Source organism: Cynocephalus volans, chromosome 14, assembly GCF_027409185.1.
Source record: "Cynocephalus volans isolate mCynVol1 chromosome 14, mCynVol1.pri, whole genome shotgun sequence".
Lineage (NCBI taxonomy): Eukaryota > Metazoa > Chordata > Mammalia > Dermoptera > Cynocephalidae > Cynocephalus > Cynocephalus volans.
This window is the reverse complement of record NC_084473.1, coordinates 92,619,974-92,632,894: the sequence shown is the minus strand read 5'-3', so window position 1 is coordinate 92,632,894 and position 12,921 is coordinate 92,619,974. Positions and strand designations below refer to the sequence as shown.

The 12,921-nt window shown below is 41.9% G+C and overlaps 1 protein-coding gene across 5 annotated transcripts in view; it reads left to right on the top strand.

The window, feature by feature from the left end:
* Window positions 1-12,921, top strand: part of IL1R1 (interleukin 1 receptor type 1) — an 80,133-nt gene that overhangs the window by 36,051 nt on the left and 31,161 nt on the right. For 4 of the 5 annotated variants that reach the window (XM_063078573.1, XM_063078569.1, XM_063078570.1 and 1 more), the window contains one exon: window positions 6,258-6,324. In XM_063078573.1, coding sequence (XP_062934643.1) covers window positions 6,264-6,324 — 61 coding nt within the window. In that variant the 5' untranslated portion in view covers window positions 6,258-6,263. Of the gene's footprint in view, window positions 1-4,959; window positions 4,995-6,257; window positions 6,325-12,921 lie in introns of those variants that run through there. The other variant, XM_063078572.1, reaches the window with a different exon arrangement.

The following is a 12,921-nucleotide window of genomic DNA, read 5'->3' as shown; positions in this document are numbered from 1 at the left end:
GACATTGTCTGGGGTTCGTCTGATGCACGCCACCTTGCCTGTGCCTGGCTTCTATCCTGGAAGGCAGGATTCACAATGTGGGGGAATTCCTCAGGAATAAGAAGGGAATTCCTCAGGGTTGTGGGAAATTCCTCAAGAATAAGAAGGTGTTTAATGGATGTGATGTGTCCCCAAAGCAGGAAAATGGGCCTTAGGCCTTGAGGAAGGCATCTGAGTTCTTGTGACAGCCCCTCTGTCCCCACTGCCACTTTTCCTGTGCCAACACTGGGTATGGAATGTCTCACGGTGACAGGAAGGCACTGTTGGATGAAGTCAGTTCTTCCTGGAAGGGGACTTTTTTGGCCCTGGGAGAAGCTTCTGAGCAGAATCAGCTCAGAGCTGGTCAGAAGTCCCAGACCCACAGACCAGCACCAGAAGCATTGGACCACAGACCTGGGAGCACCGTAGAGGCAGCCCGGAGGCAGAATGGTGCAGAGCTCAGGCAGGAGAAGAGGCTGCCGAGGAGGAGGAGGAGGAGCAAGCTGGGAGGTGAAAGCAGGGGAGTGGGTGGGGCTGATCCTCCTCCCAGGGGGCTGGGGGTCGGGGCGGGTGCTGCACAGTGTCCAGTGAGATGGAAACTGAGGGGTCCTTTGCATGGAGAGCTAGGCGGGGTGGTGTGGGGCAGTGCATTTCACGGGAGCTCTGGGCACGGAAGCTGAGCAGTGGACGAGAAGTAGACACAGTGAGCATAAAAGCTTCTTAAAGGAAGTTTCTGGGACAGAGAAGAAGAGAGAGAGGAAATAGTCAGAGCTCTGCAAGAGGCTTCCTGGGCCTTCCACGTGAATTCATCCATCCAGCCTGCTCTTCTCCCCTTTCCCCATTCTGCTGATTTCCCTGGAACTTTCTCTACAGAGTTCCCTTCAGCAGCAGTCACTTCTGGGGCACACTCGGGGTTGAGAGGGCACTGCACTGGGACGGGGAACAGGAGCATGTGCGAGTTTTCTCCTGGACCTTGCACTGTGATCCACTCGTGCTGATGAGCCGCTGTGCTGCTGATAGCTTAACGGTGGGCACTGTCCTGTGAGTTTACAGTGAATGACAGGTCAGGAGTTAGTATGTTTAGGCTAAGATGCTTAGTCAAGTTGTTATCAAAAGGCACTAAAAGCCCTTATATGCTTGGGTCTTACAAGCTTTCCAAAGGCTCAAGGCAATGATTCAGGCATGAAAAAAAAAATAGACTCCAAAATACTGAAAGAAAACTGCAAAAACAGGTGAATGAATGGTGAAATATCTATTTCCACTCAGCTTTTCTGAAGCTATTTTAGATGAGGTAAGGTGGGGTGCAGGTGTGTGAACATGCTGGGTAAAGGGAGAGCGAGCACGCCTGTTCTTGAAAAGGGCCTGTTCGTTTTTCCAGGCATCAGCGCATCTCTGTCTGGCGAGGCTCTTCTTGCCACGTGCTCTGAGCAGCGACGTGCCCAGAGGAGGTGCAGGGGGTGCACGTGGCAACCAAACAGCTCGTGGTGCCAAGCTCTTTGTATTCCTCACTCCCACGGCTTGATTTCCTGAAAGCGTTCTGTCCCCAAAGACTGTGGAACGTGGCCCTTTTAAACATTTGACTCCTTTTCATGAGCATTTAGAACCTTTTGGCACCTCTCGAGATGCTATCGGTGACCTTGCCCTCTTCACTCCGGCCTCACCTGAGTGTTCTCTTCTCTCCCCAGCTGGACACGCCCCTTAAAGAGGGTGACTCCCTTCTGAGAAGCAGGATCCCTTCCTACAAGGAAAGGCCTTGTCTGAGGCAAGGGGGCTGGGTCACCCAGGTCCCCCCAGCCTTCTCTCGTAACAGCTGAAGTCCTCCACCCTCAGCTCCAGGGGACCTGGGATGTCTGCCATTATATGAGAAAATATTTTATATTTGTTGGCATTTGTGGAAAAGAAATTTGGGGCAGCTCTGGTTTTACCATATTTTTGAAGGAGTCTGCCACCATGGTAGGAGCAACTGCCCACCCACTGTCCAGGGTCCCCTTAGCTGTGTGACAGCTGTGACCTGTGAAACGATGGTTCCCAATGCGGTGTTGGAACTCTCTCCAATTCCAGCACATTCAAATTCTTGTTTTTTTCTGGAGACAGGACTGCCTAGTGGTGCTGTAGGTGACGTCCCCAAGCCTCTCTTCCAAGTTCTCTGTGGGTACCCAAACCTTCCCTCCTGATCAGGGCCTGGCCCTCCCTGGCCTCCACCTCAGTGACTCAGGCCCAGCCAGTCACGCTTCACCCTCTCTGTTCCTAAGTGTCCTCAGATATGCCCTGACTGCCAGCCTTTTTTTGCTGGGGACCCATCCCACATCCTCTCTCTTACCTCCTCTCTTGCCTACAGTTTATGTCCCACACAGATGCCAAAATGTCTATGAAAAATGAAACTCTAACCACACCCACCCCATGACTTAAAACCTTTCTGCCACATGCAAATTACAGTCCCAGCTCCTCCGCAAGACTCCTCATGTCATGGACACTGTTAGCCTCTCGGCTGCACCTCTCGGCACCCGCCTTTGGTTCATGCCCCAGACTGTGATGTTACTTCATCCGTTCCTCCTGCCCTCCAGGCTGAGTCAGGGTCCTGTCTTCCCGCCTGTCCCAGGCACAGCTCTTCCCGGGGACACTCCCACATCACAGTATAACCTAGGGGACACACCCATTTTCCCTGTGGCTGCTGAGCTTCTGGAGCCAGGCCGTGGGTTGTTGTTCCTACTTTTGTTTCCAGGGCCGAGGGCAGATGCCGGTGTGTAGGAGATGTGCAATATGCAGTTGCTGACTGCAGCCGTGAGAGAATACAGAAACGACTGCATAACTGAGAACATTTTACCAGAATTTATATTTGTCATCAGAGCATGGGGAGATTTATAGGAGCTAGCATTTGAGAGTGACCATTTGGCAGACAGTGTTCTAAGCCCTTTCCATGTAGCAGGTAATTTCATCCTCATAGCAATTGCCAATGAAATACTGTGTCGTGGTCTACATTTTGTCAAATGAGGAAACTGAGGCAGGAAGGCTGAGCTTTTCTCCAACATGCTATCTCTGTTGCGGGACTTCCTGACTTGGACAACTTTTCAGCTACTAGCACTATGAAAGCCAGTCAGGGTTGGCTCCACCTGGAAATTTCTGTGTTTTTTGAGGGCATGATGGAGTTTGTGTTGGGTTGTGTTGGGCTGTGTTTGGATTAATCCTGGGTGCATCCTTTTCCTCCTTCCCTTCTGATGTCCTCACTGCCTTAGGTCATGTGACCCTTAATGCCCACCTCAAGGCTCAGTGCTGACCCCTTGCCCCAGGGTCCCAGACACTGACATGAATTCATATAGGCCACTGCTGAGGGGAAGGGGTCACTCCCACCTCCTTGTTCCTTCCCTGAGCAGTTCTGGGGCAGAAGTGGAACCTGGGCCCGTGGTCTTGTCCCCCTCTTTCATACTCTGTTAGAGAAGGAAGGCATCTGAGGTCATCCGACTCATTGCTGCCTTGTGCAGGTGAGGAAACTGGAGCCCAGGCAGGAACCATGTCCGAGATCACCCTGCCTTGTGGTGGCAGGCCACCAGCCTTGGACTGGTGATGATTAAACATTGTCCGTACCCAATTAACTTGGAATTATGTCTCGAGACACTCTCTGTATAAACTTCAGTCTGGCATCTGCCATTTCTTGTCCTCGGCCTGATTAATAATCAGACAAGCCAGATCTTGTAATTAAATGAACTAACAGCTGGCAGTGTTCAGTTGATTTCATAATGTCCCTGCTTTGTTGTTGATGAGCTAACCTGAGGAACTGATTGGCCTGGAACTAGTAATTGAAGAGCATTTTAACCCTTTATTTTCTTTATCTTTAGCATAAAGACTTACAACACACTTCCATGCAGTCACAAAAAGAGGTGATAAGTCAGTTGGCAAGTCTTCAAAGGCTTCTGTTTTATTTTATCATCTGAATATAGTTTAGAGGTAAATATGGTAATAATACAACTAATCTGGGCTAATTTGGGAGAGGGCCAATTTATGTGAATGAAGCGTCAGAATTACAGGATATTCAAGGAACGCAGTGTTACCGCTCTGAGGTGGGTTTTAAGGCTTGAGCCGGGCTTGGGGATAGTCATCCTGATAGTGGAGGTGACGTGAAGAGACTGCGAGTGAGTGTGTCTCGCATGCTTAGAAAATCTTCTATTTTTCTGTATTCCTTTTAAAAGCACATTGTAACATTTCTTTTACCTTTTAATATAACTCCTTAAATAGCACATTTTCCAGCTAATATTCAAATGAGCACGTTATTAGAGACTGTTATGCTAAAATATTTCATGCTTGCATATCTACTTATTTAGAGCCACAGGTAAGAATATAGGTAAATTTAATCTCTTGGAAAAATTAAAAGGCAGATTTTTTTCAAAGCATGGAATTACATGGTCTACTCTGGACATTGCCCCCAAGGTCAAGTGTGGGGGCTGGGGGCAGACACCTATGTCTTGAGTTCATTTTTTAATTCATTCCATGAGACTGTATTAAGGGCCTCTACATTTCAAGCGTTGTGCTGGATCTGTGGGTGCAGAGATGAGTTCCTGCCCTTGTGAAGTTTCCTGTCCTGGGGTAGCTGCAGGAAAGGGTGCGCGGGGCTATGGCAGGATGCACACAGGTTGCTGGGGGTCCAGGAGAGGAAGCCAGGCAAGGGGTTTGGGAGGTCCTGGAGCAGAACCTGTATGCTTTGTTAGGGAGTATGAATTATTTCTGGGCCCACTGGGAAGCCAATGAAGGTGTTTTGAACAGATCATTTTGTAATGGTTTGTAGGATCTCTGGACTGATTGGAAGATGTAAATCCATGATCAGAGAGACCAATAGGAGCCTTTTGCCATAATGAATGCAGGAAAGAGCTGGAGATTGCTTGAGCTAAACCAGCATCAACAGTGGCTGTGAGCGAACTGGGTGGCCTTGACGATGATCTAAGGAGACAGACTGGCCAGGGCTTGGGGAGAGAGCAGCTCTGCAGGTGACGGCCTTGGGGTCATCGATCCCATGTCTCTTGTTGGGAGTGTGCCACATAGATTTGGAGCAGTGCTGTGCCCGTCACTGCAGTGAGGAGCATGGGGGAACGTAAGTTTGGTGAGGCGAGAATGAATTTGGCTTTTGGCACCTATTGAGTTTGAGGTACTAGGTGCCCTTGAGTGGATTTGTGCAAAAGTTAGCTGGAGATACGGGACTGGAACTTGTATGTCATTGTGAGGTCCCCATTCAGAAACGTGTAACAGGAACATTCAGAAAGAAAAAGAGGCTATATTGAACATTAACTTTATTTGGGCTTGAGAGTTTAGAAAGGCAGGCAAAATCAAAGGGTGTGTGTGTGTGTGTGTTTCTCTTTTACATTTGATACTATTTTAGTGACTGTTGTAGATAAAGGGATGGGTGTGTATTTCTTCTAGACTTGCTGTATTGGGCAAGTTCCTAATCTGATTCCATCCTCACCATGTGTGTGGACAAAGCCTTATGTAAATAAACTAAGAAGTCATCAGGACCTCAGTTAATATGGAGCCCTATCACTGACCAATGCCTGTTGTAGCTGATGCTTTGTTGGTGTGGCCTTTTAAACCACTCAGAGGGGCTGAGATGTTTTCTCCTTTTTCTTTTGTCTTAAGATTAATATATGCTCATTGTAGAAATTTTAGAAAGTATAGAAAGCCCCAGAGAAGGGAAAACCACCCAACCACAAGGACCAACCCAATTTTGATATATTATTATGATTTCTTTCAGTCTTTTGGGGGTGTGTTTCTCTACCATATTGTACAAATAATTTAGTGTCTTGCATTATAAAATGAAGGCATGACCTTTGAGCTGACCTCGAAGTATGGGTGGACTTTTGCAAGTGGTTCCTTGCAGCAGGGTATATTCCAGGAGGGGAACAGACTGACACAAGCAGAGGAAGATGATCTGGGGTCTAGTGAATAGTCTACCTTGGATGGAGACTAGATTTGGGGGGAATTCAAGTGATGTATGTTGGAGCAGAAGATGGAAGTTTTTTTTAATCTTAAGTTGTTGAGTTTATCCCCAATTCTGTGAAAAATCTTCGTCCCTCCCCTTCCCTCCATTTTCTTACCAGAAGCCAAACGCAATAATATTAGTGATGTCACAGACTAATTCATCAGTGTGGCTTTTGGGTGGGGTGGGGACAGGTGGGGTGTCACTGTTTTTTATTTTAGAGATTTGCTGGATAGTAACATTTTTTTTTTGTCTTGTTTCTGTTCCTCTATTTTCCTAGGAGAATATGAAAGTGTTACTCAGACTTGTTTGTTTCATAGCTCTGCTGATTTCTTGTCTGGAGGCTGGTAAGTGAAGCATTTCCTTGTGTTCTTATCTGCTAAGAAAATCTGTGCTTTGGAATACACAAAGTACCTCCCCTAGCAGAGGCATTTTTCTTACCTGTTTCTGTTGAATCCCAGGACACAGAGCCTTCTGGTTGGTGAACTGAACTGCTGGAAGTTCCTGTTGGCATCTTTACCTCTTATTCTTTCACTTACAGATTGAGAAACTGAGGCCCAGTGAGGTTAAGGGCCCAGAAGTCATGTAGTTAGTTTTGGATCAAGAGCTAAAATCTAGGTCTCCAATGTCTAGTTCAGGCCTCTTCCCACTTGGTTGTTGATGAAGAATGTGATGCGGGAAATCCTGGCTTTCATTTTGAAAAGGTGTTATTACACGTAGTCGTTATGAACCCACATCTAGAAACCGTGAAGAGACAGTTTTTGTTTTCTCTTGCTATTCTTCATTTTCTCTTTTCCCTTTTCCTCCCTTACTACAAATTTATTGAGCCCTTACTGTGTGCCAGTTACTAGCTTCTGGGACCATAGCAGTGAATAATCCAGAGAGAAGTGCCTGCCTGCGTGGGCTTATATCTCACAGAGGGGAGAAGCAATGCGTTAGATAAGAAAATATATTTTATGTCACGTGATGGTAAGTGTAGGGAGGAAATAAACAGGAATGAAGGGTATAAAGTTTTGGGATTAGAATGGGCAGAAGGTTAAATTTCTGATAGTGTGGCCAGGAAAGGCCTCACCAAGAAGTTGACTTTTGAGCTGAATCTGGAGGAGGAGGAGGGAGCTGGGAGCTATACAGACACTAGGTGGAAGGGCAGAAATATGTAGGCTGCGTGTGTGAAGGCCCCAAGGCCAAGAGTACCTGGCATATTCCAGGAACTAAACTATCACTGTGGCTGGAGCATAGTGAGAGGTGAGGGAAGTCATAAAGAGCAAGGTTATTTGGATAATGGGGGGATGGTAGAGGGTTGATTGCGTAGAACCTTCCAGACCTTTCTAAGGATCTTGCTATTGTAAATCTTTTAAATTTTAATCCTTCTAATAGGTGTATAGTGGTATCTGATTGTGGTTTTAATTTGAATTTTGTTAATGATATTGAGCCTCTTTTCATGTGCCTATTTGCTATCCATATATCTTTGATGAAATTTCTAAATCTTTTACTCATTTTTTATTGGGTTATTTGCTTTCTTATTGTTGACTTTTGAGAATTCTTTATACATTCTGAATAGAAGACCTTTATCATATATGTGTGTATTAGTCCATTTTGTGTTGCTATAACAGAATACCAGAGACTGGGTAATTTATAAAGGAAGATATTTATTTGGCTCATAATTCTGGTGGCTGGAAGTCCAGTATGGGGCAGCTGCATCTGGTGAGGGCCTCAGGCTGCTTTCAGTCATGGTGGAAAGTGGAAGGGGAGCCAGCGTGTGCAAGGAGATCACATGGTAAGAGAGAAAGCAAGAGAAGGGGACGGAGGAGGGTGCCAGGGTGCTCTTTTGAACAACCAGTTCTCAAGGGTGCTGAGAGAGCAAGAACTCAATCACCCCTGAGGGAGGGCATTCATCATTCATGAGAGATTTGCTCCCATGATGCCAACAGCTCCCACTAGGCCCCACCTCCCAAAACCGCCACGTTGAGGATCAAATTCCAAAATGAGCTTTGGAGGGACAAACATCCAAACCATAGCAATGTGATTTGTAAATATCTTCTCTGAGAATGTGGTTTCTCTTTTCATTCGCTTCTGGTGTCTTTCAGAAAATAGAATGCTTAATTTTGATGAAGTCCAATTTATTCTTTTTTATTTCTTTTATGGATTGTGCTTTTGGTATTATATCTAAAAAATCTTTGCCTGATTATAGGCCACAAAAATTTTCTCCTGTTTCCCTCTAGATGATTTATAGTTTTAAATTTTGCATGTGGTTCTATGACCCCTTTTGATTGACTTATAGACATTGTTTTATGGAGTTATTTTTTTTAAAAAAAGAGAAGTTACAAGCCAAAAATACTTATTTTTCAAAAAAGTATATTTACCTGTATAGTTTCCTTTACTGGTGTTTCTTATTTCTTTATGTGGATTCAAGTTACTGTCTAGGTTCTTTATTTCAGCCTGAAGAAATCCCTTTAAGAGTTTTTGTAAGGCAGGTCTGTTCATTATGAATTCTCTTGGTTAATGTTCATCTGTGAATGTCTTCATTTATCTTTCATTTTTGAAGGACAGTTTTGCCAGATATAGAATTCTTGGTTGACAGGTTTTGTGGGGTTTTTTCAGCCTTTTGAATATGTCATCCCACTGCCTTCTGGCCTCTGTGGGTTCTGAGAGCCAACTGTTAATCTGAATGAGGCATATATCGCTTACTGCGTTCAATACACACTCTTTGTCTTTCTGTATTTTGACTATGATGTATCTAGGTGTATATCTCATTTAGTTTATCCTACCTGTAACTCTTCGAGCTTCTAGCTATGTAGATGAATGTTTTTCATCAAATTTGGGAAATATTTGGCCATTATTTCTTCCAATATTTTTCCTGACCCCTTCTTTTTTTCTTCTCCTTCTGAGACTCCTTTATGCATGTGTTCGCGTGCATGACAAAGCCACACAAGTCTTTGAGGTTCTGTTTAATTTTCTTGATTTTTTTCCCCCCAAATAATTAGTTGACCTATCTTAAAGTTTACCAATTCTTTCCTTTGCTAGTTCAAATCTGCTGTTGATACCCTTCAATTAATTTTTCGTTTTAGTTATTGGACTTTTCTACTCCATGATGTCTACTTGGTTTCTTTGGTGATTTCTTCTTATTGATATTCTCTACTTCATGAGAAATTGTTGTCATACTTTCCTTTAATTCTTTAGACTTAGTTTTCTTTAGTTCTTTAAAGATATTTGTGGCAGCTTATTTAAAGTCTTTATTTACTAAGTTTAACATCATATTTTCATGTTTCTTGGCATGTTTTGTAAGATTTTTTTGAAAATTGGACATTTTAGGTAATATGATGTTGCAACCCTAGAAATCAGATGCTCCCCTCAACACACACAGGTCTTTTCTGATTACCGATTTTTTATTGTGGTGATTGTTGCTGCTGCTTCTGTTTATTTGTTTAATGACTTTCCTGGGCTAATCCTGTAAAGTCTGTATTTTCTGTAGTGTATGGCCACTGAAGTCACTGCTTTGATAATTTAACGGTCAGCTAATGATTGGCCAGAGATTCCCTTAAATTCCTTGACCCAATAAGTTTTCTACCCTTTGATGAGGGACTCTGTGTGTGTTGGGCATGCCTTCAACACTTAGACTGTTTACAACTCTACCTTAGCCTTCACTTCCTGCTTGTGTATGACCTGAGAGTCATTCAGAAGTGAGAGACTGGTGCCTTCTGTGCTCTTTTATGGGCATGTGCACATCCCTGTATACATGTGCACCATTCTAAATTACCTAGGAATGTGTCAGAGCTTTTTAAAGCCCCTTATAGGCTATGGCTCTCATTTGCCCCAACTGGTATGGTAGCCTCAGACAGCTGTAATGTTCAACAATTGACACTGAGTTTTTCAACAAATACCCCAGGGATGGGGCTTTTCCTGTGGAGCCCTTAGTTAGGTAAATAACACCATCACCCTATGAATGAGATTTCCAGGAACCACAGATCAGGTCAAAGAGTGGCATTGAACTGGGAATGGGACTTTTTGAGGAGCTTCAAACCTGGTCTGTTCTTGCAAGCCTGCTGCCTTTCATGAAGCCTACTGTGTTTGCAAAGCTGCTAGTTTCCATGGGTATTGTGGAGCTGGGAAGAGGGGGATGGGAGTAGTTTAAATTACAAAGCCACAAAACCTGCTTTTAAGGAGGTATGATTTATAGAGACACTCACTCCACCATTTTGGAAATCCTGCCCCCAAAATTCTTTTGTGGACAGGGATATCCAATTTGTTGAAAAGACTGTCTTTTCTCTACTGAATTTCTTTTGTACCTTTGTCAAAAATAAGTTGAATATATTTGTGAAACTTATTTCTGGAATTTCTATTCTGTTCTAGTGACCTACTTATCTTTATGCAAATAGTATACGTTCTTAATTGCTTTTGCTTTATAATTAGTCTTGAAATAAGGCAGTGTAACTCCTCCAACTTTTTTTTTAATCAAAGTTGTTTTAGGTAATTCTATATAAATTTTAGAATCAGCTTGTTAATTTGTGTGAAAAACCCTGATCAGATTTTGATTGGGATTGAAGTAAATTTAAATAAATTTGGAGAGAACTGAAATTTCAACAGTATCAAGTTTGATCCATGAACATAGTATAAGCAGTTTTCAAAAAGTTCATGGAAAGATTCATATTTTTTAATTCTATCTTTCCAAAAAATTTTTGAAGTCTCCATATTTTGGTCTTGTTTAGTTTGTTGAAGTAACATTTTGTAGTTTTCATTGTACTGGTATTACACATCATTTGTCAGATTTATCCTTAATTTTTCATATATTTTGGTGCTATTGTAAATTATTTTCCTTTTAACAATTCAATTATTATTAGTAGTATATTTATTTGCTTTTTTATTGTTGTTTTCTTCTCTTTTTTAAGTCCCACATATGATTGAGAACATGTGGTATTTCTGTGCCTGGCTTATTTCATTTAACATAACTTTCTCCAGGTTCATCCATGTTGCTACATGGATTGTTTTCTTTGCTGTGCAGAAGATTTTTAGTTTGATAAAATCCCACTTGTTTATTTTTGCTTTTGTTGCCTGTGCTTTTGAGATCTTATTCATAAAATCTTTATCTAGTCCTATGTCCTGGAGCATTTCCCCTGTGTTTTCTTCTAACAGTTTTATAGTTTTAAGTCTGACATTTAAGTCTTTGATTCATTTTTAGTTGATTTTTGTATATGGTGAGAGATAGGAGTTTAGTTTCATTCTTCTACACTTGGATGTCCAGTTTTCCTAGCACCATTTGTTGAGGAGGCTGTCCTTTCCCCAATGTATGATTTTAGCACCTTTGTCAAAGATCAGTTGCCTATAAGTATGTGGATTTATTTCTGGGTTATCTATTCTGTTCCAGTGGTCCAATTGTCTATTTTTGTTTTATTTTATTTTTGATATTGCTTTTTAATTTTTAATTTTTCATTATTATCATATTCATTCTTGCAAATCATAATTTTTCTTTATGCCCTTTACCCAACCTATCACTCTCCAAACCCGTCCCTCCCTCTCCCCATCTCTGGTATCCTTAGGTTTGTTCTCTCCTTCTGAAAGTTCAATGTATTGTTGTGGTTTCTCTTTCTTTCTTTCTTTCTTTCTTTCTTTCTTTCTTTCTTTCTTTCTTTCTTTCTTTCTTTCTTTCTTTCTTTCTTTCTTTCTTCTCTCTCTCTCTCTCTCTCTCTCTCTCTCTCTCTCTCTCTCTCTCTCTCTCTCTCTCTCTTCTGTTTTTTCTTTCTTTCCTTCCTTCCTTCCTAGTACCCAGTTATGAATGAGAACATGCAGTATTTATATTATCTTGTTTGGCTTATTTCACTTAACATAATTTTCTACAGATTCATCCATGTTGCTGCAAATGGCAGAATTAATCTTTTTTATGACAGAGTGGTATTCTATTGTGTATATTTACCACACATAGGTTGGTTCCATATTTTGGCTATTGTAATAGCTTTGTAATAAAATTTGAAGTCAGGTAGTGTTATGGTCCAGCTTTTTTTTTTTTTTTTTTTCTTCTCAGGATTGCTTTGGCTATTTGCAGTCTTTTGTTGTTCCATATAAATATTAGGATTGTATTTTCTATTTCTGTGAAGAATGTCATTTGCATTTTGGGGGGATTGCATTGAATCTGTAGATTGCTTTGGGTAGAATGAACATTTTCACAGTTAATTCTTCCCATCCAAGAGCATGGTATGTTTTTCCACCTTTTGTATCCTCTTTAATTTCTTTCTGTAGTGTTTTGTAGTTCTCATTTTAGAGATCTTTCACCTCCTTGGTTAAATTGATTCCCTCACATTTTATTTTTTTGTTGACTATTGAAAATGGGCTTGCTTTCTTGATTTAATTTTCTGCTAGTTTGTTACTGGAGTATAAGAATGTTGCTGATTTTGGGGTGTTGATTTTGTATCCTGCAGCATTACTGAAATTGTTAATCAGCTCTAAGAGTTTTTTGATAGAGTCTCTAGTTTTTTCTGTATATAAGATCATGTCATCTGCAAACAAGGATAGTTTGACTTCATCTTTTCCAGTCTATGTGCCCTTTATTTCTTTCTCTTGCCTGATTGCTCTGGCTACTACTTCCAATACAACGTTAAATAGGAGAGGTGAGAGTGGGCATCCTTGTCTTGTTCCTGTTCTCATTCACGATGATACTGGTGGTGGGCTTGTCACAAATGGCTTTTATTGTGTTGAGATAATTTTCTTCTATACTTAATTTGCTGAGTGTTTATCATGAAGGGATGGTGAATTTTGTTGAATGCTTTTTCTGCATCTATTGAGATAATCATATGGTATTTGTCCTTGATTTAACTGACGCAGTGTATCACATTTATTGTCTTGCATATGTTGAATCATCCTTGCATCTCTGGGATGAAACTCACTTGATCATGGTGTCTAATTTTTTTTGATCTGGTGTTGTAATCTGGTTGCTAATATTTTATTGATGATTT